General features: G+C 32.7%; 1 protein-coding gene and 1 long non-coding RNA gene across 4 annotated transcripts; both read right to left on the reverse strand.

Annotated features, from left to right (window-relative positions):
• Positions 1-749: 749 nt before the first annotated feature.
• Positions 750-12,280, reverse strand: LOC134695975 (uncharacterized). 3 transcript variants are annotated; one of them, XR_010102872.1, is made up of 4 exons: positions 11,911-12,280; positions 7,536-7,600; positions 4,141-4,227; positions 750-1,119 (listed from the first exon to the last, which is right to left on the reverse strand). It is a non-coding gene; the product is annotated as an uncharacterized LOC134695975 (long non-coding RNA). The 3 variants fall into 3 exon arrangements; XR_010102871.1 differs by having other exon boundaries at positions 7,507-7,600; XR_010102873.1 differs by lacking the exon at positions 11,911-12,280 and adding an exon at positions 8,408-10,541 and having other exon boundaries at positions 7,507-7,600.
• Positions 12,281-15,914: 3,634 nt separating this feature from the next.
• On the reverse strand, positions 15,915-20,741 carry LOC134695616 (uncharacterized). Its single transcript, XM_063556912.1, has 2 exons — positions 19,762-20,741; positions 15,915-18,767 (listed from the first exon to the last, which is right to left on the reverse strand). The coding sequence occupies exons 1-2, from the start codon at positions 20,477-20,479 to the stop codon at positions 17,338-17,340; spliced, it is 2,148 nt and encodes a 715-aa protein (XP_063412982.1). The 5' UTR covers positions 20,480-20,741; the 3' UTR covers positions 15,915-17,337.
• Between the last annotated feature and the right edge of the window lie 5,661 nt (positions 20,742-26,402).

Raw genomic sequence — 26,402 nt, forward strand, 5'->3', positions numbered from 1 at the left:
TAGGTGCAATACCACCAAATCATGGAACGTCACATCTGGTTGCATACAAAAGTAGGTCTAAAAAAATATTCCCTTGAATTTGACCGTTGTAGGTAATTAATCTTACATTTTATTGCAGTAAAACTATTTCTGTGTCATAAACATATGTCTTTGGTATTTCAAAGCACCATTATTTTTTATTTGTGATTTCTATAGAAAATGTTGTCATCTTGAGGTTACATGGTGACTAAACCTTGTACACAGATAGAATTAAAGAACCTTAGTGAGCACGCTCACATACCCCACGTCCCCACATGTCATTGGAGAAATTAAATAAGTGTAAGAAAAAAAAATTGTATAAGAAAAATTAATTTCCTGCCAATATGCACATCTTAATAGTATGTCCTTATTATCTACAAAATTTCATGAAATTCTGTTGTGTGGTTTCACAGGAGTTAAGATGACAAACTGTTGCAGAAGTACATCGAGGCAAATAAGTTCAAAAGGGAATCGCAATTTCCCGTTGATCTGCACAACTACATAGTATGTCCTTATTATCTGAACAGGTTTCGTGAAATTCTGTTGTGTGGTTTGAGAGGAGTTGTGATGACAAGAAACAGGACTGACGGGCGGACTGACAGACGGACTGACGAGTCAAAAACATTATACCCTCCGCAACTCTTTGCGTGGGGTATAATAAGGGGAGAAATTTGATTGGTTAACTTCCAATGATGGTTATTTTCTTATATGCAATGGAATGTGATGTGAAACTTTTTCTATAGAACTGGACAGGATAAAACTTTACTCATGCCAAGTATTTCTTTATTTGAAACAAAGATAAATTCTGCACAATTTTTTGAAAAGTGCAAATTTAACAAAGACTAATAGGGGAAAATCAATGGTGGTATTACACCTAGAGCCTTTTTTCATAGTTTTTTCCATGAATTGTTGCTTGTGCTAAAAAATCTCAATTCCGTCCAGCAAGATTTGCAAGGATTGATGGTTTTTCTCCTCCATGTTGCTGTGCAAATTTCTCTAGATGCTGTTAACCTTGATTTGCTGGCTAAAAATCATTTCAAAATAACACTTCTTGTCAAAAAGCCTCATCTGTTGAATTTTCTTTTCTTTGTTTACATCAACCTTAAATGTGAACAAATAGTATAGCATTTATATTTAATATACTTGTCCGTGTAGGCCTTTGTAGGGAATAATGTTAAAATACCAATTTCGCTGCACCAGATGTGCAGATCAACAAATAGTTTTCATCAGTGATGTTTGAGGCCAAATTATTACCATGCAAAAAACATATATATTTTTTCTACCATGCATGACAAACATGTACATTTACAAATGTAATTTTAATACAATGGCATGCATTATCAATAAAATACTTTTTGGGGTTCTTTTTGTAAGGTATCCCTCTTTTCATTCACATTGACAAATGTAATTTTAATACAATGGCATGCATTATCAATAAAATACTTTTTGGGGTTCTTTTTGTAAGGTATCCCTCTTTTCATTCACATTTATAACTTCATGTACAAAAAAATAATAAAGACAAAGTATAAAAGAGACTTTAATCAGTGCGGGGCCACTAGGATATTTGCCCACTTTGCACCAGCACTATGATGATTTCCTAGGCAGGGAATCGAACCCTGGTACACTGAAAAAGTCTCATAAATATAGAATGATTATAATGGTAGCACAAATTTTTTGGGCAATATATACAATGGTTTACTTGAATGATCTGTTTGATATTCTAAAAACTTGGATCATAATTTCAAAAATCTAAAATTTGAAAACTTTTTAATAACTTTAATTAATAATCTAATTGATTTAAATTTTATACAAACCCGACTATACACAAGTTACTGTAAATTCATTTGCATTTTTTCCCCATTTAACCATATGCTCCGCAGTGCCCAGCTTTATATGACCGCAGATGAACAGTTGGGGCAAGTATTAACACAACAATTAAGCTTGATATAGCTCTGAATTTGGATTGTGATTAAATAGTTGACACAACATAGGTTTCTATCACAGAATGAATTTTGTCTAAGATCTTAAACTTCGAAACTTCGAAACTTCAAAATTTTAAATTATGGTCCAATACCCACAATCTAATTACATGGTTAGATTCAGCATATCATAGAACCCCAAAATTCAATTTCTGATGAAATCAAATAACGTACAATTTTACACCCTTTAGATGTTTCGATCTCAATGTGGAGCAATTTAATTCTAACCGGGCCAAAACCGCAGGGCGTAGCTTTATACGACCGCAGAGGTTGAACCCTGAACGGTTGGGGCAAGTATGGACACAACATTCAAGCTGGATTCTGCCCTTAATTTGGATTGTGATTAAATAGTTGACACAGCATAGGTTTCTGACACAGAATGAATGTATTCAAATGAACTTAAAATTTTTGTTTTCTCTTAGAGCAATTCACTATGCTGTTGAATATTAATCCTCTCAAAAAAATGTTTGAAGAAATTTTCTTTTTATTTATGAAATTTCAAATGAGAAAAATTGAACCCAATTTTTTAATCACATCCCCCTTTCCCTTATTCCAAAACTAATTTCAATCAAAATATTCTAATGGAGTTTGCAACAATTACTACTCATTTAAATACATCATAAAATATTAAGATGTAAAAAAACTGCTTGTTATCACTGAATGGTAAAGATTATTTAAATTTATCAGTTGGTAGTAAAAAATGAATATACATTGTATATTGTATATAACAAAGATTTAAGTTGATTCTGGACAAAGAAAGATAACTCCAATTAAAAAAAATTCTTGCAGATATTTCTTGCTTACTATACTGGACAAAGAAAGATAACTCTTAATTAAAAAAAAATTTGCTATTTCACAATATTGTGAAATTAGATATTTCTTGCCATTGCACAATACTGTGCAATTGAAAAGACTTGCTATTGCACAATACTTAATATAATAATTTTAGATCCTGATTTGGACCAACTTGAAAACTGGGCCCATAATCAAAAATCTAAGTACATGTTTAGATTCAGCATACCAAAGAGGCCCAAGAATTTAATTTTTGTTAAAATCAAACTTAGTTTAATTTTGGACCCTTTGCACTTTAATTTAGACCAATTTTAAAACTGGACCAAAAATTAAGAATCTACATACACAGTTAGATTCGGCATATTAAAGAACCCCAATTATTCAATTTTGATGAAATCAAACAAAATTTAATTTTGGACCCTTTGGGCCCCTTTTTCCTTAACTGTTGGGACAAAAACTCCCAAAATCAATACCAACCTTCCTTTAATAGTCATAAACCTTGTGTTTAAATTTCATAGATTTCTATTTACCTATACTAACGCTATGGTGCGAAAACCAAGGAAAATGCTTATTTGGGTCCCTTTTTGGCCCCTAATTCCTAAACTGTTGGGACCGAAACTCCCAAAATCAATACCAATCTTTCTTTTGTGGTCATAAACATTGTGTTTAAATTTCATTGATTTCTATTTACTTTAACTAAAGTTATGGTGCGAAAACCAAGAATAATGCTTATTTGGGCCCTTTTTTGGCCCCTAATTCCTAAACTGTTGAAACCAAAACTCCCAAAATCAATCCCAACCTTTCTTTTGTGGTCATAAACCTTGTGTCAAAATTTCATAGATTTCTATTAACTTAAACTAAAGTTATAGTGCGAAAACCAAGAAAATGCTTATTTGGGCCCTTTTTGGCCCCTAATTCCTAAAATGTTGGAACCAAAACTCCCAAAATCAATACCAGCCTTCCTTTTATGGTCATAAACCTTGTGTTAAAATTTCATAGATTTCTATTCACTTTTACTAAAGTTAGAGTGCGAAAACTAAAAGTATTCGGACGACGACGACGACGCCAACGTGATAGCAATATACGACGAAATTTTTTTCAAAATTTGCGGTCGTATAAAAATCTAAATACATGGTTAGATTCAGCATATTGAAAAACCCCATACATGTATATTCTATTTTTGTTGAAGTTAAAGTGACAGCCAGCGCATAATGAACATGATGAAGTCCAAAATCAACACTTGTATTAACTATAAAGTTCTAAAAACATCTTAAACCCTTGAAAAACACCCTATAAAATTACAAGATTTATTTTGTTCTATTGTCATTCTCTTATCCAGTTCAAACCCTACCTTTGATAAACATCATTCTCCCATCAACTTTTTTTATGCAGACACCACTGTATTGATCTGAATCATGCATCTGATGAGTAAAAACCCCTACAAAAGAGTTTTAAATGTTTTTTTTTATTTTTGTGCTTTAACACCACTATCTCAGGTTAGAGAGAGGGTTTAAAATTTGGATCCATCAAATACGTTTAACCTAACTGCAGTTATACTATATGCACAATATGCCTGTCCCGACTCAGTATCTTTAGTGGTTGTACATGTAGCTTGTTAATCTTTTTATATTAGACTGGCAATAAGTTCGTCCTACCTGAATTGTTTCACATTAGTACTCATTGGGGCTTGAATGGAGAGTTGTCTTATTGGTAACGATAACACATCTTTTTGTGATTATATTCATGTACAATGTTATCAGATTATAACATGGTATTTTTCATATCGCATGTATTATCAGCCCTAGGTGCAATATCAGCCCAAAAGCCGCATGGCTCAAGGGCTGATATTGACCGAGGGCTGATAATACATGCGATAAGAAAAATGACATGTTATGATCTTTTTATCATATGCTTCAACAATGGAGAATAATAACGGCTAAAATCATAATTAATCATTTTACGTGGTTACCAGATAGAGTTCAAAGAGTGAAAAGATTACGGACGTCGGACTCATAATTAAGTTCATTCGATATGAATACTTTCGATCATCTGCTCAACAGAGAAGAAAAATATTTTGTTATAGACGAATCGACAAAATATATAATTAAACAATATACATAATTAACATTGTTTGGAGGTCAACTTTTTTAAGCAACTTTCTAAATTATGTTTGAAACTGTTTTAAAAATGCAATTATTTTTAATAATTTGTTTGTTTCTTTTTTTTCTAATTATTTTACACAATATATTCTCAAGTATCCAAATATTGTTTTGTACACTTCTTTGTAAATTGATGTGTTTTCACTGAAAACGTTGCATTGAGGTGTATTTTCCGGAATTTTCCGAGTATCACCGGAATGCCATGCGATAATGTTACGGAAAGGCATGCGATAACAATCGAAGCAAATGATAAACTTTTCATATCAGCCCGCCAAGCACCAATCGAAAAATATGGAATTTACGTTAATTAAATGCTATTATCACACAGTAAAAATGATATGTTATTTAGTCTGAGTATATGATAAATATATATATTTCATGTATTTTTGATCTTATTACAATACCTTTGTGTTAAATCAAATCAGAAGAGGGGGACTTGAAAGTACATGTAATCCATGGCTAACAAAGATGCAGCAATATGGATGATTTTGAAAATTAAGCATGGGATCATGTAAAATGGCAATATTTACAATTGTATCTACACTCTTGTCAGAGTCTGTATAAGAATTGTGAAAGTATAAAAAATGAAGTAAGGCTACTCTATTCTGACATGATATTGGGGGATTATCTAAAAATAATATATATTAATTAAGAAATACTTTATCATGTTTATTGTAGTTTTAACATTGGTAGGCATTATAACATATTCATGATTATTTTTGCACTTGTAAGCAAAAGTGAAGGACCAGTTTAAAGTTCACAAAATGGTGTCTTGCATTTTGTCAAAATTGAAAAACAAAGAATTTAGTATTTCCATCAATTTTGTTCATTAAACATAGTAAAATGATGTCCATCTATAATAAAGCAGGTGTAATGGATAATCAGCAGTACCAAGAAATACTTACAAAGGTTTTGTTGAAAAAAAGTACGATCATTTTTACTAGTTCACATTTTAGAAAGATTTAAATAACCATAAATTGAAAGACTGCAAACTTCTATGAAATATGTTGAAGTTCTTCTATCAAAATAAAATCTATTCGATATTAAAGATTTTTTTCATTCTCAGAGTACTAGTGCATCTTACAATTCAGAGTAGTAGATAGATTTGATAAGAACACATATTCTTCTATTTGTCTTTTAGTTTCTAAGCAAAAGGGATCTGCAAAATGATATTATTATCTCGCAATTTCAACAAATACATTACTATTTACTTTACCTAATTAGATGGGATGAATTAGATGCACTCAACATTTGTTTTTGGATTTGATATATTGTAATAAAAGTGTTTAGGCCTGTCTTTCGTTTTTGTTAAAATGCTTTTTCCATATGGGTTTTTGTGTTTCTGTATTACATATGACGTAGCTCTGTACTTATACATTCTGTCAGAGAGTTACTTTTCTATGAATATGTTCTATGACTTGTTTTTTTACTGTTACGAATCACAGTTAATGACTAAACTCAACAAAGACCCATCGAAATTTATTTGATAAATTCAACAACACTTACCGTTATCTTGTTGATATTTTTTCATTAAATAATCAAGAATTTTCTCAATATACTGCTGAAATTTACCCTAAGGATCTTACTTTAAATAAATCAAATTTATTCGGTAATAACTGTCCTTTCCTGGATTTAGATATTTCGGTTTTAAACAGGAAACTACACTCTAAAATTTACAACACAAGAGACGACTTTTCTTTCCCTATTGTTATTTTTTTCATTTTTAAATGGTGATGTTCCTTTGGCACCATCTTACCGTGTTTAAATTTCACAACTTGTTTGTTATGCCCATGTCTGTTATGACGTTTTTAATTTTAAGGAACGCAACCTATGTATTACTGGTAAATTATTAAAACCAGGGATATCATGGATATCTTTACCATAAATTACTTAAAACCTTTACTGAATTTTTCCATAGACATGATAGATATAAAGATTTGTTTTGAAGCTTGATTGTACCTGTAGCAAACTTATTTCATACCGGATAGCACATCCTCATTTTTACGGAAATGTTGTTAACAGTGCCCAGAAATTTAGAAATGATCCATGTAAACTTGTCGCTCCCTTAAATAACTTATTCTAAAAGGTTACCAATTCAACACTGTAATAAGATCATTGAACATTGTTTTATTGGTATAAATATTGATTTTGATATCAGTAGATTAAAAGATTAACTAAATATTACTGGTATGTTATATACATACATGTATACATATTCATGGATCTACAATCTGTCGATACCTGTAACTTGGCATTGCACAAGGTCATGTTTTTCTCTGGCTGTTTAAGACGTCTTTACACTAAATCCATTGGATGTTGGATGTGTACAGATTGATTGTTTAGTCTTAGTTGCATGATTTTTTATAAGTTGTTAATGGCTTTGAACTAGCTGTGTCAGATAACTGTGAGTACTCTCGAGCTCACATCTGTTCATTGTGTCTTTTTGTGACGGGATGTTTAAGTACCCAGCCACGTCCACTTGTATTTTTTGTCTATCTGACAAGTTAATAAAATTGAGAATGGAAATGGAGAATGTGTCAAAGAGACAACAACCTGACCTTGGATAAAAACAACAGCAGAAGCTCACCAACAGGTCTTCACTGTATCGAAAAATTCCCGCACCCAGAGGTGTCCTTCAGCTGGCCATGGCCCCTAAAAAAATATATATATATACTAGTTCAGTGATAATGAATGCCATACTAATTTCCAAATTGTACACAAGATCTAAAATTAAAATGATACAAGACTTGGGATAGGCGCAAAAATGTGGCGGGGTTTAACATGTTTGTGAGATCTAAACCCTCCCCCTATACCTCTAGCCCATGTAGAAAAGTAAACGCATAACAATACGTAAGCCTTTATCAACTGATTTTTATAGGTCCTTCTTATGTTGTACTGTTATACCACTGTCCCAGCTGGTTAGGGGAGGGTTGGGATCCGGCTTACACGTTTAACCCCGCCACATTATTTATGTACAAAAAATGTATGTACCTGTACCAAGTCAGGAGCCTGTAATTCAGTAGTTCGTTTGTCTATGTGTTATATGTACATGTACATGTACATATTTGTTTTTCATTAATTTTTTTACATAAACATGATAAATAAGGCCGTTATTTTTCTCCTTTGGATTGATTTACATTGTCTTTTCTTGGCCTTTTATAGCTGACTATGCAGTATGGGCTTTGCTCATTGTTGAAGGCCGTACGATTACCTACAATGTATAGTTGTTAATGTTTGTGTCATTTTGGTCTTTTGTGGATAGTTGTCTCATTGGCAATAATATCACATCTTCTTTTTTATATGGCATCATTTAACTAGAAGCTTTAAAGAGCCTGTGTCGCTCACCTTGTTCTATGTGCATATTAATTAAAGGACACAGATGGATTCATGAGCAAATAGTGTTTTGGTGATGGCGATGTGTTTGAAGATCTTACTTTATTGAACATTCTTGCTACTTACAATTTTCTCTATCTTTAATAAACTTGGCCCTTTCCAAAAATTACTGTTAATTTAAAAGTTATCATGTACATATTTTTAAATTACTGTACAATATCTAAGATACAAGGTATACAGAAAAAGGAAAACAATTTTGGACATTGAACGAGTTACCAAGGCAACAAATCATGACTTAATTTGCATCATGTGCATAATTTGTAAAATTTCTTGATTTTCTTTGTTGTTCGTCAAATTTTTAAGTATATTTTAGATTGAAAAGGAAGTGCCAACCTAAGAAACAACTTTGGTGATATTTTGTTAATAGCATAAAAGTTGTAATAAAGCATCTGTTAAATTATTATGATTATTTTGTTGTTTCTTGGCTGATCATGCTGATATGTTTTCACAACAGATACATTGTATAAAGATAGCAAACTGTATAAACTCTGTATTTTTCATCGTTTTTGTGAAAACAGTATATATAATACCTAATTGTGACGTCATCACATAAAAATCTTCATGTTTTTCATGTTTTTGTTGATATTTCTTGATCCTAATATGCATTTTAAACAGTATGTGCCAATTTGAAAAAAGTTATTTAAAATTTGTTTTGGCCTTAACCAGGCCGAGGTATTTCTTAGTACTGCTGATTATAAATTTCACCTGCTTTATTATAGATGGACATCATTTTACTATGTTTAATAAACCCTACTAATTTACCCAACTTACTGAATTAAAGCAAGACAATCATAAGTCATGTAAGTATCTGAGATGTTCCTTAATGTTTAGAAAAAAAAGATTGACGTGAGGGTAATGCTCTGAGCCATCGGTATAAGTCTACAGATTGCTCTAAAGCAATCGTATACCAAAAATTGTTGAAAATTGACTATAAAGGTCAATAACTTCTTTAGGGGTCACTTGACCATTTTAGTCATGCTGACTGATTTGTAGATCTTACTTTGCTGAACATTATTGCTTTTACAGGCTATCTCTATCTATGATACTTTTCAAGATAATAACCAAAAACGGCAAAATTTCCTTAAAATTACTAATTCAGCCCAGGGGCAACCCAACAACCAGGTGTCAGATTCCCCTGAATATTTCAGGACAGATAAATCTTAGCTTGATAAACAATTTTAACCGTGTCAGATTTACTCATAAAAGCTTTGGTTTCAGAGTTAAAAGCCAAAATCTACATTTTACCCTTATGTTCTATTTTTAGCTATGGTGCCCATCTTGGTTGGTTGCCCGGGTCAATGGACACATTTCTTAAACAAGATACCCCAATGATGATTGTGGCCAAGTTTGGTTAGATTTTTGTAAATTAAAAATTTTTGTAAATTAAAAATTAAAAGTTATTCTAATATGACGTGCTTCTTTCGCTTTGTAAACAACACTGTGATAAAATTCTCGATATATCTATACTTAGCGCAGACTCCGTTGTGTACATAATAATGGCTGTTACAATATACTTCCCACGTAAATCCACATGTATTGAAACCTATTTGCAAACCCTTTGTCGATTTAATTGTTTAAAAAATTGCAATTCAGAAAAGACAAAATCACTTTTATTCTTATTCGGATGCATAATAAAAAGAAGTTATGCATAAGAGCTCGGAGAAACCAACAAAATAAAAATAAAATAAAATTCCGCGAAAGTCTATTAATGTTTTTGGCGCATTTAAGTCATTTCAAAACATGACGTCATACAAATGAAAACTCTAGAGTTGAACGTTTTCTGTTACGTTAACTATTGACATGTCGTTTACTATTGTATTAAAATTGATTATTGTTGTTGTTATGTTTGATTTTCTATTCTATTGCATTATTCGTATATGTACTGATTTCAGCAAGTTAACATGGCGGCTCATTGGCTATGAAATGTCAACTTTGGATTTGACGGTAGCTCACGGGAAAAAACATATAAATCAACATGACAATTGTTGGTTTTGAGAATGAAACATATTTTTTTCAGCGGTCGTTCACGAAATAATCCGTGCAAGCTATGGATCTATTAAAATGATGAGCTTTATCTAACAGGGAGTAAAAAAGAACAGCCATACACACAGCTTTACCCACCCTCACTTCAGATTTTTTAATGATCGTATTTGTCCTATTAGAATCGAAATAATTCATGGAAGCCATAGATTATTGGAAATTTACACATGGCCTGGGCCGTGATATTCGTTGATTTTATCCCTCGCTAACGCTCAGGATAAAATTCGAATATCACGGCCCAGGCCATGTGTAAATTTCCAATAATCTATGGCTTCCATGAATTATTTCTTAAATAATATATGTAAACATGGTTAAAGACAATGGACGATGAAGACTGACGTGAAAAGATGAGAAAAGCTCACTTGGCCCTATGGACCAGGTAAGCAAATCAGACATGGAGTCTATCCATGCTAAAATTTTACAAACATGCCTATCGGAAACACTTGCAATATTGGAAAAATCATGGTGTATGCAATTTTATCCCCACCAACATGACCAATGCAATGTCTAAAGGGAAACAAACAGGAAGAAACCTATCAAAAAATCAACAGACCATTTATACAGCCACCAGTTGAAAGAAGTTCAGGCTGACAAAATATTATTCGTACGAAAAGAAAATTCGCAAAAGAATCCATCTACCATTTTGTCTTACATGTCTTAGTACTAACACGAATAAATAGAACAATTTTTTTATACAAAGAAGGGCTGCAAGGTATGTGACAACTGCTAGACATGATGGACTCCCTACAATAACTAAGAAAGGAAACCAGACTTGTTATGTTTTACAAAAATGACAGAAACATGTTTGAAAATATATATCATGAATATCTGAAGAAGCCATTTGCGCCAAGGAATAAATGAATAAACAGAAAAAAACATAATGTACATCTAAAACTTAAAAGACAACCAAGTAACACACTCGCATATGCATATTGATGTCCTTCATGCCACAGATCCTTGAGTTTAAGTTGTACATTGTATATCATAAGAAGACCATAAGAATGATCCAGCAATTTAAAAAAAGGGGGGGGGGGGGGTATTCCAACAATAATTATGTCCCCATTTAAAGCTTCAAACTCCCCTGGATCCGCCAATGTGATCTACCACCAGATATGCAACAGGCAGACAGACACCAGACGGCTGATGCATCCAAAAGGTCAAAGTGGCAATTTTTAAAGCTCAAATTTCACAAGTATATCAATTTCACTGGATCTCATCACCTGACTAAACAATCGTCTTGTTAAACAGAAAACAAATATAAAATATCTTAAATCTTTGACTTGTTGAAGAAGGAGTATATTTCTTTATTTACATGCATGATTTATAATTTAAATATCCGACAAAACAGTCAGAAGCAAGCAAGCTTCCGTACAACCAACATGCATGAGTAACGAATAAACAATAAAAAGATAAAAAAAAAAACCTTTTTTCTTCAATCCATCAAAAATACATCTATCTGCAACAATACGTTAAAATTCAGTTGAAAGATTGACATATAAAATAATGATTATATAACGGAACGATTTTACCTGCAAGCTGCCATTTTGTCCTATTTAATCGAAGCGAATGAAACCAAAGGTGTTCCGAATAAGATCTTCGAAAGAATATATGTGAAATTTCAGACGTGCTACTCATATATATGTCGAATATTTTTTCTATTTCTTACAATTTCTTGGAGAAAATTAATCGAAAACTGCAGAAAGTTCCCACCACTTTACTCAAATAATAATATAAGTGATATATATCAGTTTTTTTGGTGGAAAACCAAAAAAGGCGAATTAGCCCAAACGCCCGTTTATAACTCCAGCTAGATATGCACTTTACAGACGGTCATATTTCATAAACCGATAATTGTTCAAATAGTTGTCCGATTTAAATGTTTGGAAGCGTTTTGGGGAGATATTATCTAGCTGTATATCACATTAAAACCACAAAATGATAACATTAACATAACAGGTTGAAATTAGTACAAACCTTTGGGCGAATTTTTTTCAATTACCCCAAAGAATTTATTACCCCAAAGGTACCAATTTTACATATAAACGGACACCAACAATCTATATTTCGATTATATATATATATATATATATATATATATATATATATATATCAGTCTAAAGATTTGCACAACGGTACTGATATAAGGTGTTATTAAACGAAAATGTTGTTATAAAATCGTGTTGACAAATATTTCGGCTCAACAAATGGCCTTCTTCTTGTGTCACAAGTGACAAGTACTTGTGACACAAGAAGAAGGCCATTTGTTGAGCCGAAATATTTGTCAACACGATTTTATAACAACATTTTCGTTTAATAACACCTTATATCAGTACCGTTGTGCAAATCTTTAGACTGATATAATTTTTTCCTTATCTGCATAGTATCGCCTATTCTAGACGATCCGGTACATAGTAAATTTGCTGGTTGGTCCTTTTTATAGACTTTTATATATATATATATATATATATGTAAATATTTAAACGAAATCAAAAGCATTTCAAGCACATTGGTTATAAAATACTGGCACAGAAATATCAATAGCACACCCTGACTAAATGAATGTTCAGTAGATTTCATTTTTTTAAATGTTAATATTAAAATATTACTGATTTGTGGGTTTCTTCTGTATAATTGATGAAACATTTATCTATTATTTAATATACACTAAATTTAATTTTAAAATAAAATATAACAAGTTTACTATCGCCTTTTTTTTATATAATATTTTTTAGATAATAGAAAAACATACAGGAAGAAATTTACTGTCAAATTGTAGAAATACACCTTAGTATTACTAAACAAACAACCAAATAATAAGCAAAAATAAAAAGTTGGATAAATGAGAAGACACCGTTAAATAATGGTTTGCTCTAGTATGGATCGATGAACAGCGACACAAAGCTACTATCACTTCAAATGGAAAGTGTCGACATACTGTCTATCAAAAAACAAAAAACAATTACTTCAATCAGGTTATCCCTGTTGGAAATTCGGTTGGTAGTGGTCTTGATATATTGATTTGGCCTTCTAACAGTAGATTTAGTGTAACTGATGAGTCTTACGTACTGTCCAAATGAAGAAAAAAACACATGCCTGAGGTACAAATTTTAAGCCTGGTATCTTTGATGATTTAATGATTGATAATTAATTGGTATTTTAAAGTTTCTCAAACAATGTGGATTACTCAACTTTGAACACACAGTCAACAGAAAAAAATTAACACAATGACAATGACAAACATAAATTACCAAGGAAGTACTGGCAGTTACTAGTCTGCCAGCTATATCTCAATTAAACTGATAAAAAGATTATTTCTTTGTCATATAAACATTAAAATAACCCCTCCCGAAAGGGTTTAGTATCATGTCATCTTATATTCAATCATGGCACAAAAAGGGTGCAAGTCGCATTTTGATATGTGGAAAATAAATCTAGGAACAAAATTTGTTGCTAGTATGAAATAAGTATACATCGAAATGGTATATCTATTTATATATTTAAACATGTACAGCAGGCTTTCAGAAAAAATATGGAATTAACCTATTGTGTTAAAGGAAAATTATAATGTAAAATTCACAAAAGATCGAGATCACGGATATTTCCATTCATAAACTGAAGTAACAAAATTACCGAACTTCGAGGAAATTCTAAAAGTCCGTAAGCAAATGGCAAAATCAAAAGCTTAAAAATGCTGGAAGTCACAATCAGCAGCAAGGGAAAAAGAGAAGAGCTTCAAATGTAGCTTACTATGATAGATGATTGTAAGTAGTTGTGTGACCTAATAGGGAGGTCACCAGCGAAGGACATACAATTAAGATTAAATACTCAAATAGCATCAGTTCATTGATACGTTCTCAATGACATGTATTGAATGCGTATAGGAAATAGTTTTCATACTGGAACTAACATTGAACCATCAAGATGAATTTCATTTTGTTCCACGCTTTCCATTTGTGATAGTTTAGTAGGTTCAATCCACCAATTCCTACATACGGAAAAGCCTGTATCATGTCTGGAATATGACAGTTGTTTTCCATTCGTTTCATGTATTTGAGCTTTTAATGTTACCATTTGATAAAAGACTTTCCGTTTTAATTTGCCTTTCAGTTCGGTATTCTTGTTATCACACTTTAAAGTTGCAATTTCTGTCATTGCTATCATAATTTTTAAAAACAAATCCAATTGGGAGTTATATTAATAATAGGGCCAGAATCCTTCTTATATAGTTTCTTGTTTCTGTTGCTAAGTTTTTGACGTTACATTTTCCGAGGGCGTTTGTAAAAATCGAAACAGAGCAACAAGTTTATTAATTTGTTCCTCATGATCAATGTAATGTAATTTTTGCGACCTGGCATCTCGTTTAAAAGGATATACGACCCTTAAAAATATTCGAAACCATTTTATGTGACCTGCGCCCAGATGTTACCCTACTGGGGTCCCTATGTTGGTACGAAGGATGAGCAAGTTCTACTCCATTCGTGTCCCTGGTCTAACTGTTGGCTTTGATGCACTCGTTTTCGCTCCTTTTGAAGTTGATGCGAATCTCTAAGTTAATTTCTATTACCTTAATTTTAAATAGATTTGTTGGATTTGAACACCGGTAAACTACCATTACCAAACACTAATCATTTTACAATCCGATGAATTAGCATAATGATAAATCGTCATTACTATAAGTCAAATAAAACTGAAAATAACACCACAACAAAAAAGCGAGACAAAAGGTCCAAAACAAAACACATAGAAAACTAAAGACTGAGCTAAAGGAAACCCGTCTAAACAAGGTTGGTGTCAGGTGCTCCGAAAGGGTTAGCCCCTATTGTACTAGTTCACTCGAAGTCAGTACAAAGAGCCGTGGTGTTGTTGGTAGCGCATCGGACTATTAACACGAAGGTTCATGGTGAGATCCCTTTTCCGGAAAGAAAATTTCATGGACTGAATTTTCGGTTTTCCCTTCACACCATTAGCGAGTACGGTCTTGCGAAACGATGATAGTCCATCGGAAGGGGACGATAAAAGACTGACCCGTGTTGAGAGGGAGCCATATCTCTTGCACGTAAAATACACCATTAGAGATTTCGAAAACGAGCAGGCTAATGCCGCTACAAGGCAGCATTCGCACCCGCAAAGTAGAAAGGGATCAATAAAAGTTGAATTTTTGAAAAACTAAGGCTTTTCCACCTCAGATTACCTAAGATGTATTTGGCAAAACTTTTAGGAATTTTTGGTCCTCAATGCTCTTCAAATTCGTACTCTATTTGGCCTTTTGAGCAAATTCGGTTAAAAGTTTCATTTGGTTATTTCACAATCGAGTATAAAATTCGTTAAGGGTTCTGTGGAACCATGTGTCTTGCCTGCAAATGGTGCTGTCAATGTCGAAGTAAAATTTTGACTGTAAAAAGGAAGCCTATATATCAGTAAAATACAAATTTGTTTATTAAAAATTGTCCTTTAAGTGTTACTTTTTTGTCTTAAAGCTTATATTCTGTCCAAGGTTATAAAAACAAAATTCAACAAAATAATAGTTTATTATGTAAAAAAAGTAGTCCCATTGTAATGTCTGTAAATCTTAACCATAAACAGTTTAAGATGGTATGGGAGTCTAAAATAAAAATGATAGAATTTGTCCATACTTTGTCAGAATGTAGTATCTATTGATACATGTTCAAAAATATTATAAAAATGATAGGTCACCGTGCATTTTCTCAAGCTACAGGTTGTGACAAAATGACAAATTTTGTATGGATTATACAGGAAAAAACACAATTTTGTGAATAGAAACTAAACAAAATGATAGAATTGTATAATAAGTTAGGAAAAGATAGCTATCAGACAATGCTTTTAGAATATCAAAAGAAAAGATAGGGTCACCGCACGTTTGTTCCGGCTAAAAGACAAAATAGGAAAATTTCATGAAGAGTCCTTCAGAAAAATGCACTGTTTTAGAGTTACCTCCCCTTAAAATGCCAATTTGAAAATATTCAAAAACAACCAAAATTAATCTACACTTGTAAAAATATTAATATTTCTAATTTATATTCTTGTAAATTGGTACTTTTAAATGAAAATTCACATTAAATATCTGCATTCCTGCATCAAATTTTGCTAACTTGATAGAAAATATGGACCTTAGATTCTCTGCTTTTTACAATCCAAGATGGCGAAAGACACCCATACCACCTTAAATATGACTATCTATCAGTGGTACTGGAAAAATAAAGTAAATAAAAAATTGCTTCAGATGCGTCTGCCCAAATTTTATAAAATTCAGATTTAGCATAGTAAATGTCTCATTTTAATCCCAGACGGTAGCCTGCAAAACTTTAAGTCCTTTTGTCATTAAAATGCGAAGAGGGAACATTTTCAAATTTTGTTCTGGAAACATTATAAATTTGTATATATATGAGAAAATAAAAAGTAAAATAACAAAAAATACAGAACTTCGAGGAAAATACCCCAAAAATGAATATTTATCCACAAAAACTACTAAGAATATTACAGTTTAAATATAGTAAAAAAAAAAATTCAAAAAGTCACTCAGACAGATTTATATGTATATTGCTATCATTTGCTATATTTAGTAAGTTATACATTGATTTAAAAAAAAAAAAGAGGAAAATAAAAGCAAATGTACTTGTGACCATTTCACCTAAGACATCGGAAACGGTCTTATTGTTTACGAAATTAGTGATTTTTTTTTCTTTCCTGCATCTTTATATGTAAATCCATATTGTATACGTCAAGTACAAGTTTTAAATATAATGGGTACAGAGATTTTGAACTTGCAAACCTCTTAACATAATTAAATAGAAGAAACAGCTTGGTGCAAAGTACATTGGTGCAAATGGAAGAGTATATAGAACAAACAAGTCTCTTTTCAATACTATACATTATTATTTTTTATAATTAAAGCCGTTTTCATGCCAATTCTAAATCTCCAATATACAACATTATTTTCATTCAAATCTCGTTAGTTCTAGAGCCTTTTTTCGGTAAGCTGCATCGGCCAATGCTTTCCTCTTCTTCTCTGCCATTACTAACTTCTTCGATTGCTTAAAAAGTTTAAATGCTTCCATTAAGCAAAGATATGCCTTCTCCTCTAGTCCGGCTTTTTTGTATGCCATTGCACACATCTGTAAAACCTTTGGTCTTATTTCATAGTCTAGTTCGTTCGTAAGCTCTTCCATCTTATTCACATTTCTTCTAGCTTCTTGAATTTCGCCCATGTCCGCCAGGCATGTTACCAGCATAAAGTACGCAGCAAGCCTTCCAGGTATGCGACTCCTGGTGGGTTTAAATTCTTCACATCCGGGTATGTCTAACTGTATCAAGGAATTGTCTTCTTCCCTTGGTTTCTCTATTGATATTGATTTGCGGAAATGGTCAATAGCTTTGAGGAATGACGTTTTCGTGCTCAGTAAGAAGTTTCCGTAACCAACATGGAGTGTTGGCGAATCGTCCATGATTTTTGTTCCGATTTGAAAAAACTCCATCGCTTTCTTTTCATATATTTTTTTGTCGGCTTTTTCCTTTGATAGGTCATACAAGCAAGTGTATATACAAGCTATGTTGGTGGTTATTTCAGGATAGTCCTTCAAAACTAAGTCACGTTCAAAGTTATACATCAAGAGATAGAAAGACAGGGCTTTGTCCAAATCTCCGGCCTGACAAAAGCCTTGACAAATCGGTCTCAGAAGATCAACCATATTCTTAGCATTATAACCATTCGATGTCGTATGCAATAGTTTGCTCCCATTTTTGTTCATTTGTGTAATATGTTGGAAACAAGTTCCTGACAGACTTGGGGTTTTCTTCGAGTGTTCAAATCCGATTCTATAAAGGTTTTGTACAAATGTCGCGTATAAAATGAGCATGTAATGAATTTCTGCTTCTCCGTCAAAGCCTGTATCCGGATACCGTACATCAAAAAAGTCCAACTTGTGGCAAAGCTTAGAGACAATTTCGAATGGTCTTGCAACAATAAAGGACAGCTCTGCGCATGCCTTTTTCGTATCAGATTCAGCACTGTTGCTGATCAGATTATTTTCGGGAATAAAAAAATGTGGTATGTATGCATTTTCTAGTGCCTTTAAAATGGAGTAAAGCAGTTGTAAAACTCGATCGCCAAGAGATGCCCCATCAAACTCGTCAGGACCAAACTGCTTCTCACAAAACCAAAACATCATATTTTTCACATGGTATGATGTCAAAATTGATCTGGTCGACAGGTGTGTTTTAAGCATCATTAAAACCATACAATAACAAGTTTTCTGGATGTTGTTCCAAGACTTTGCCAGACGGCGTTCGTGGATATTAAAGGACACGCGCCATTCTCTCTCCTTGTCTACACTAAGTGGGTATCCTGTTGGTACAAGCACACATCCACCTAAAAAGTAAGTTTTATGTATTTTATGTAAGAATTATTAACAAACTACATCTATCATGTCTATAATGTCAGATAAATAATCTATTTAAAATTCTCCAACCTTAAAAGAATCAAAGCCATCTGTTCTAAAGGCAACGAGTACTACGGCGAAGTTTCTTTGGACATTTTTTGTTTGTATACTGTACAAGTTTCAGTGCAGTTCATTAAGCTTTGATCTAACAAGATTAAAATTTAATTCAGATAGACGAAAACGATATTCCTTATTAGCATGATTAAGTTTGATATTTGGTGATAATGATTACACTGACCAAGACAACTCAAGATTATTACATAAGTCAGGATATATTTTTTTTAAATGGGACTAGTGTACAGATATGTTTGCACTACGAAAGTTACTAGTATTGAAGACACATCGTGTATGTGTATATTTAACTGTAGAATTAATCATCATTAGCAGTACTTATGTAATATATCTTAACAGAACTGTGATGAATTGGTTTGGATAATACATCATTTGCACTCAAGTTGAAAGAAGTAATTAATAGACAGGTACTTTTAAATTGCTTTTGAAGAGGTTCATAGTAAAAGATAAATGTATCTCATATAATGTATTTCGTGTGCTCTTTGAAATCCATTATCATGATTATCGTTCATGTGTATTGATATTTTGTAAATACACAATCAAATACTTTGAATACTTAAAAATCAAATATTCCCGAAAATGACAGTACGCATCCTGTTCATAATTAGTAAAGAACAGGTATAAATGCACAGGGTATCATCTCTTAACATACTTAATAATGCATTTCGTCGTTGGTGGAGAGTTGTCTCATTCCGTTGTTGTTCATTTTCATTTTCATATATAATACACAAAAAAGTGCAAGCTAGGACACTTATATAAATATGTTTTCATTCAAATATCAAGATGCACATTTAAGTTAATTGTAGTACTTAATCACAATATGTGTTGCAATCACCTCTGAAGAAGACTTACCTTTAGTTATTTCTTGAATAGTGTCCTCAGATGGCCAATTGGTTGGTCTTGATCTGGATATCCAATTCTTTGCAGCTACTGGCCATTCCTGACATGGAAAGGTATGAGCAAAATCATGGGATATGCCAATGCTATCTTTGTCATTTTCATAATTATCTGAAGGTTCAGAGTATTTCATCTTCAACATATTGTACAGTTCTTCTGTTGATTTTGCAAATTCTGGAAACCAGTTAGCCCTAAAGATGTAGTTTGGCAGGTACCCATCAGGGTCTATATTTTTGTCAACATCACAGTTCGGTCTATCAATCATCTTTCTCCCATAATCTGAAATTTTTAAATTGACATAGCCTGGGTGGTCTGTTGGAAGCATTAAAGCAAAACACTCACACGACTTAATCATCTCGTCTAGTTTCTCTTTGGTACAATCGCATATTGTGTACCTATTATAAACAAGTACAAGATCAAATTCGACACATGGGAAGAACTTAACGTCTGCATGTTCACTTGCTAAAAGTCGGATCATATGAAAATGGCTGTATTGCAATCCTGTATGTACGACATCAACTTCCCCTTGACTTATTTCACCGAGTTTATTCGTCATCTCTACCATTTTGTCTCGAATAATTTCTTTGACTTGCTTTGATAGTTCATGCCCATTAATCATCAAGGCCAAGCTCTGGGCGTAGTTCCCTATTAACTTGTTGAATGCGTCTACCATTTTCACTACTGACCAGCTACGATGAAAATAATAGCGTTTTCTATATTTGGAATTTTAAAAAATCCAAAGTTAAAACGAAACCGAAAGTACAATTTACATGATAAGCGGAGCATTGATATTGTCACTTATTCCTGTTAATTCCTTTATATCAGATGATCAAAAACGCAAACAATAACTTCCTTAATAATGAAATTTACTTTTATGAAACAATGCTGCATTCAAACTGAGTGACGGGTAAAAAAAAATACAAGTCTTTTCCCGTTCGACAAAGGGAAATAACCTAAAAATATAAAAATTAAAATATAAAAGTCGGTTTCGGTGATACAAAAATAATAATTTCCGTACTATTTTCAAAAACAATAATAGTGGTTGCTAACTAACTTTTAGAATTTCACACTGCAGGAAGGCCTTTTTTCTCAGGTTTTTTTTTTCATTTTCAGAGTTTACTAAATAACCAGTAAATTCCAAATCAATATTGACAATAATTGTTCCAATACCGTCCCTATATCGTTTGTGAGTTGGGATTGAGTTAATAATATGACACGAAAGAAATCTCAAACAATATACTGTAGGGACGTATGTCATTTCAAAAAAAAGAAAAAAAATATAGAAAAAACATTTTTTAATCATACGTACAATTTTGCCAACCTAGTGACCATGGTGACACAAAATCCGACACAAAAAAGATTAGCAATCCTCAATTAAGAAACCCCATTCGTACATGTCACTCTCTGTATCATCGTCACTTGTCGAAAAAAAAAAGGTCTAGTTTTCACATCAGCCTATAGATAAAGACTGTGATATGAACTATAGTTACCCTTTAATTATCAGTTTTACAATTTATCTTATCAGGGTGCAAAAGTTTAAGAAATAACTGTGAAAAATTACTAAAAAAAGGTATATTTAACACATGGCAAGAGTAAAATCTCTTTGTTCTTACTGTGGTATAATCTGGATAATGCACAGCTAAGGTGTGCATTAACTACCTCAGATAACTGCACAGTTCAAATCTATTTTTACCTTTAGGGGCGGTTCTTGGATTTTAAAAGGGGCGTTATTCTATCAAATTAAAAAAAAAATCCCCGAGTGTAGCGAGACTAAAGACAATATTGACGTTTTGAAGCTAAAACACGATACTTTGTCAAATCCAAGGGTTAACGACCTGTTCGCCCCCACCCCCGAGTCTGCCATCTGCCTTGAAATTACGACAAAGATAAACTTCGTGCAAACATCGTAGTTTCAAAATAGGAAAAAGAAATGTTTCTCATTCCTTCAATTTTTTTTTATCTTAAAGCTGGGACATAAACTATTTTATTATATTTTGTGTACAACGTAAATCTATATCAGTGTTTTAAAGTAAAAAAGAAAGTTAAAACATTTTTTGTTAATTTCTGCCCAAAAAGAATTGTATCTAAGAATATCCGAATATAAATAAATCAATCTGATTTAGATTAGTTTCAGACTCAATGGAATTTATAACGACTTTTTGAATATCCGAATATAAAGGAACTATTTTTGGATCGAATTTAATGAGAACCATATTTCAGTTTGTTTTAAAACAGGGGGATTTAATTTAGCTGGAGATCAATCAGACTTCATTTAGACTGACGTGTCTTAAAAAGCAATACAGAAGATAAAAAGAGATTGGGGGGGGGGGGGGGGGGGCGGGGTTGCGGGGAGTAAAAGGTTTTGAAAGAGAAACGTATTTTCTGTTTATTATACATTTTAAATTTAGGTAATATAATATCTTCCTCGTTTCTTTTTCTCTCTGAGAAATTCAAAAGCAATTATTCTGATTTAAACTCAATAACCCTTGCAGTTATGTTTTTTTTTTATTCATACACCGAAAGTACACAGTTTGTGAAAGTCTTAATCGTCACCAATTCAATAAAAATGGGGAATAAATTTAACGGAAATATTTTAATCAACAAAACATTTTTTTTTTATCATATACCCAAGCGCCTGTGGAAACGATAAAAAAAAATATACCATTAAATCCCAATTTTAGAATGAGTCTAAATATGAAAAAAATTATAAATTTTAAACTTACCAAAGTCGTATTTTCGCCTTGCTTTACCCTACAAGAAATTTTCCTAGGATCCGTGGATTGCGGAATGACGTCAACATTTCTAAAACGTTCACGTAAATTGATTGCGTCATGTGTTAAAACAGTTATTGGCCAATCAAATCGGTATATGGAATTTAATCTGCACAGCACGAGATGACCCAATAACCCGAACTCCTACGTCGTTCGGGTTATTGTGTCATCTCGTGCTGTGCAGATTAAATCCCATATACCGACTTGCTTGGTCAATAACTATAACATATAATATTTTGTGGGGCCGGTTTTTTTGTGGGGGTATTTTCTTTTTATAAAAATTAGACCTTTGATTTTCTCGTATTTTTGGGACCTTTATATGTATCTCCCTCGTGCAAAGCTCTGATTCTTTTTACGGATTTGGCTATACTTTTTGGACCTTTTGGATAGCTCTTCATCTTTTATATAAGCTTTGAATTTTACATATTTTGGCCACGAACAGACATGTATTGTCGAAATGCGCATCTGGTGCAGAAAAATAGGTACCGTTAATGTAATTATAGCGGACTATACGGTATGAGTTTTTATCTTTTTTTAAGGCTGTACGTTTGCCTACAGTACACTTCCTAACATATACATCATTTCAACGTTGGTGGATAATTGTCTCAGTGGCAATCATACCACATCTCCTGTCGTTTTCTGAAAAAGTTCTTAATAGTTGCGTTTATGGTTTACAGTCAGGTAAGTCATTTATGTTAACGAGTAACTACTGGTCATAGTACTCTTTCCTGAGAAACTTGCTGTTTCTTGAGTTTGTTTTCTTATGTAGTATTTTCACAACTGGAGAAGTGTTGGAGCTCTGTTAAAGAGGAAAGATTTATCAACTAAAAATTGTATACGTTTCGTATTTGGATTGTGCTATCTGGTGTATAAAAGATTAAAAACCTGATAATAAATTGTTCAAATAAGGCCTTCGAAAATAGTGGAATTAATTACTTTTGGAGTGTAAAGAACTCGTTGGAAGTACTTGATAAATTGCATGCTTATATTGGTGATTTTGAATCTGTTCAAAGTTTTGATCTTTCTACCCTGTATACCACATTGCCTCGCATTCTCATTAAGAAAAAAATCACACACCTAATTAAATGGGCATTTAAAAAGTCAGAATGTGAATATATATGTTCAAACTCTTTTAGGTCATTTTTTAGAAGCAATAAACAAAAAAACTATGTAAATTGGACATGCTTTGATACTATATATGCCCTTGAATTTTTACTAGATAACATTTTTGTTCGCTTTGAAGATTCCGTATATCGTCAGTTTATCGGAATTCCAATGGGGACTAACTGTGCACCACTTATTGCGGACCTGTTTTTGTATTGCTATGAGTTACAATTTATGACAAAAATAAGCAAAGACCCATCGAAACACCATCTGATAAACAAATAAGGTAAGATAAGTTCAGTAAGGGCCATAATTGGCCCCAATTATAAAGTTCGTAGTTCCAAAAAAATTGTTTTAAGTTGCCCTAAAGACATGTTAGAAAGTTAAACAGAACTGTTTTTGTCAAAGTTTAATTCTAACACGTTGATTTTTATATCCAAAAAAGGTCAAGATAAGGGATTTTGGTGAAATTTGTCAAAATCAGCTAGATTTCAACCAAATAAAGGATCAGAAAACATAGAGCGCAGGCGTCGACAAGCTTAAGATTCAAATAAGACATGTGAAATGTCTTCACAAACATTATTTTAAAAGATCTTTGTTGTCGACGTGTGCGCTCAATGTTTCCTGTCCAGTAAATATGGAAATTTACCCATTTTCATTGATTTTTTCGTGAAAAATCAGTATGAGTACAACTTGTGACGTCATAATTAAGCGCAGAAACGTAAAATTTTCAACAAAATGGTTTATATCCAAGCTAGTCAATGTATTAGCTATAATTTATCGTGATATTGGTCGATAAATCCGAAGTCAGTTTAATTGAAGTCTGGAGCTGGCATGTCAGTAAACTGCTAGTAGTCTGTTGTTATTTATGTATTATTGTCATTTTGTTCATTTTCTTTGGTTACATCTTCTGACATCAGACTCGGACTTCTCTTGAACTGAATTTTAATGTGCGTATTGTTATGCGTTTACTTTTCTATATTGGCTAGAGGTATAGGGGGAGGGTTGAGATCTCACAAACATGTTTAACCCCGCCGCATTTTTGCGCCTGTCCCAAGTCAGGAGCCTCTGGCCTTTGTTAGTCTTGTATTATCTTAATTTTAGTTTCTTGTGTACAATTTGGAAATTAGTATGGCGTTCATTATCACTGAACTAGTATATATTTGTTTAGGGGCCAGCTGACGGACGCCTCCGGGTGCGGGAATTTCTCGCTACATTGAAGACCTGTTGATGACCTTCTGCTGATGTTTTTTTTCTATGGTCGGGTTGTTGTCTCTTTGACACATTCCCAATTGATTTATTTACCTGTGATTCACATGATCTTAAAATATCATAAAAAAGAAGATGTGGCATGATTGCCAATGAGACAACTATCCACAAAAGACCAAAATGACCGTACAGACATTAACAACTATAGGTCATCGTACGGCCTTCAACAATGAGCAAAGCCAATACCACATAGTCAGCTATAAAAAGCCCCGATAAGACAATGTAAATTAAACAATTCAAACGAGAAAAATAACGGCCTTATTTATGTAAAAAAATGAACGAAAAACAAATATGTAACACATAAACAAACGACAACCACTGAATTTACAGGCTCCTGACTTGGGACAGGCACATACATGAATAATGTGGCGGGGTTAAACATGTTAGAGGGTTCCCAACCCTCCCCTAACCTGCGACAATGGTATAACAGTTCAACATAAAAAAGAACTATAAAAATCAGTTGAAAAGGACAAAATTACAAGTGGACGTGGCAATGCATAATTATGCTTAATCATGAGGGAGTTTCAGGATTACCCACGACGTATGAAAACAACTATCAATATGATCAGTGTTTTATAATATAGAAAGGAATATATATTTCTTAAACCTGCAAAAATATCAAGACATCAAACCATTATTCCTTACTATTGCAATTTTTCGTGTTCAACGAACAAACAGAAGGTTTTCAAGAATCTGCCATGGCCATCTTCTGATTGTCACTAGAAAAATGCAGACCTGCTCAGTTATTGTAAAAAACATGATGACCTCCATAATCTTAAGGACTCTTAAGTCTTTCAAAATTGGATACCTTTCAAGCACAAATCCCCACGACTTGAAAGATGAATACTCCAATTAAACATACAAATTACTAGCTCCTATAGGAACGGGGACATTATTAATAATTCATTTAAAAGGGAAGTAGGCTATGATTGTCAATGAGATAATTCTCCGCACGAAAATTTCGGCTGACAGTATACAGTTAAGATCAGATCAGATAAGAAACAAATATTTTTATCCCGCATAAGTTAAATATACAACACAAGCTCTAAGGAGCTTTTGAGCGGATAAAGGTATATACATAACATAAAAACAGTATAATTAAAAAGCATATTCAGAAAATTCTTGATTATTTAACGAAAAATATCATCAATAACGGTAAGTGTTGTGAAACTTATCAATTAAATTCAATTAAGTCGAGTCTTCACTGAATTTGGTCCTAAACTATGATTTATAACATTATAAGAACAAGTCTGCGTGACTGAAAGGGGCGCAATGTGTGCCGCCTATATATATGAATACCAACAACCTGTCAATAAACTTTATTGCCGAAACGTATGGATAACTATTTCCAGAAAACAATAAATTATAAGAAATAGACAATAAGCATTATGAAAGAAGAATATAGAAAGGAAGAAAAGCTCCGCAATAAAAAAAACTTGAGTATCCGGATTT

The sequence above is a fragment of the Mytilus trossulus genome, chromosome 14 (assembly GCF_036588685.1).
Source record: "Mytilus trossulus isolate FHL-02 chromosome 14, PNRI_Mtr1.1.1.hap1, whole genome shotgun sequence".
NCBI classification, from domain to species: Eukaryota; Metazoa; Mollusca; class Bivalvia; order Mytilida; family Mytilidae; genus Mytilus; species Mytilus trossulus.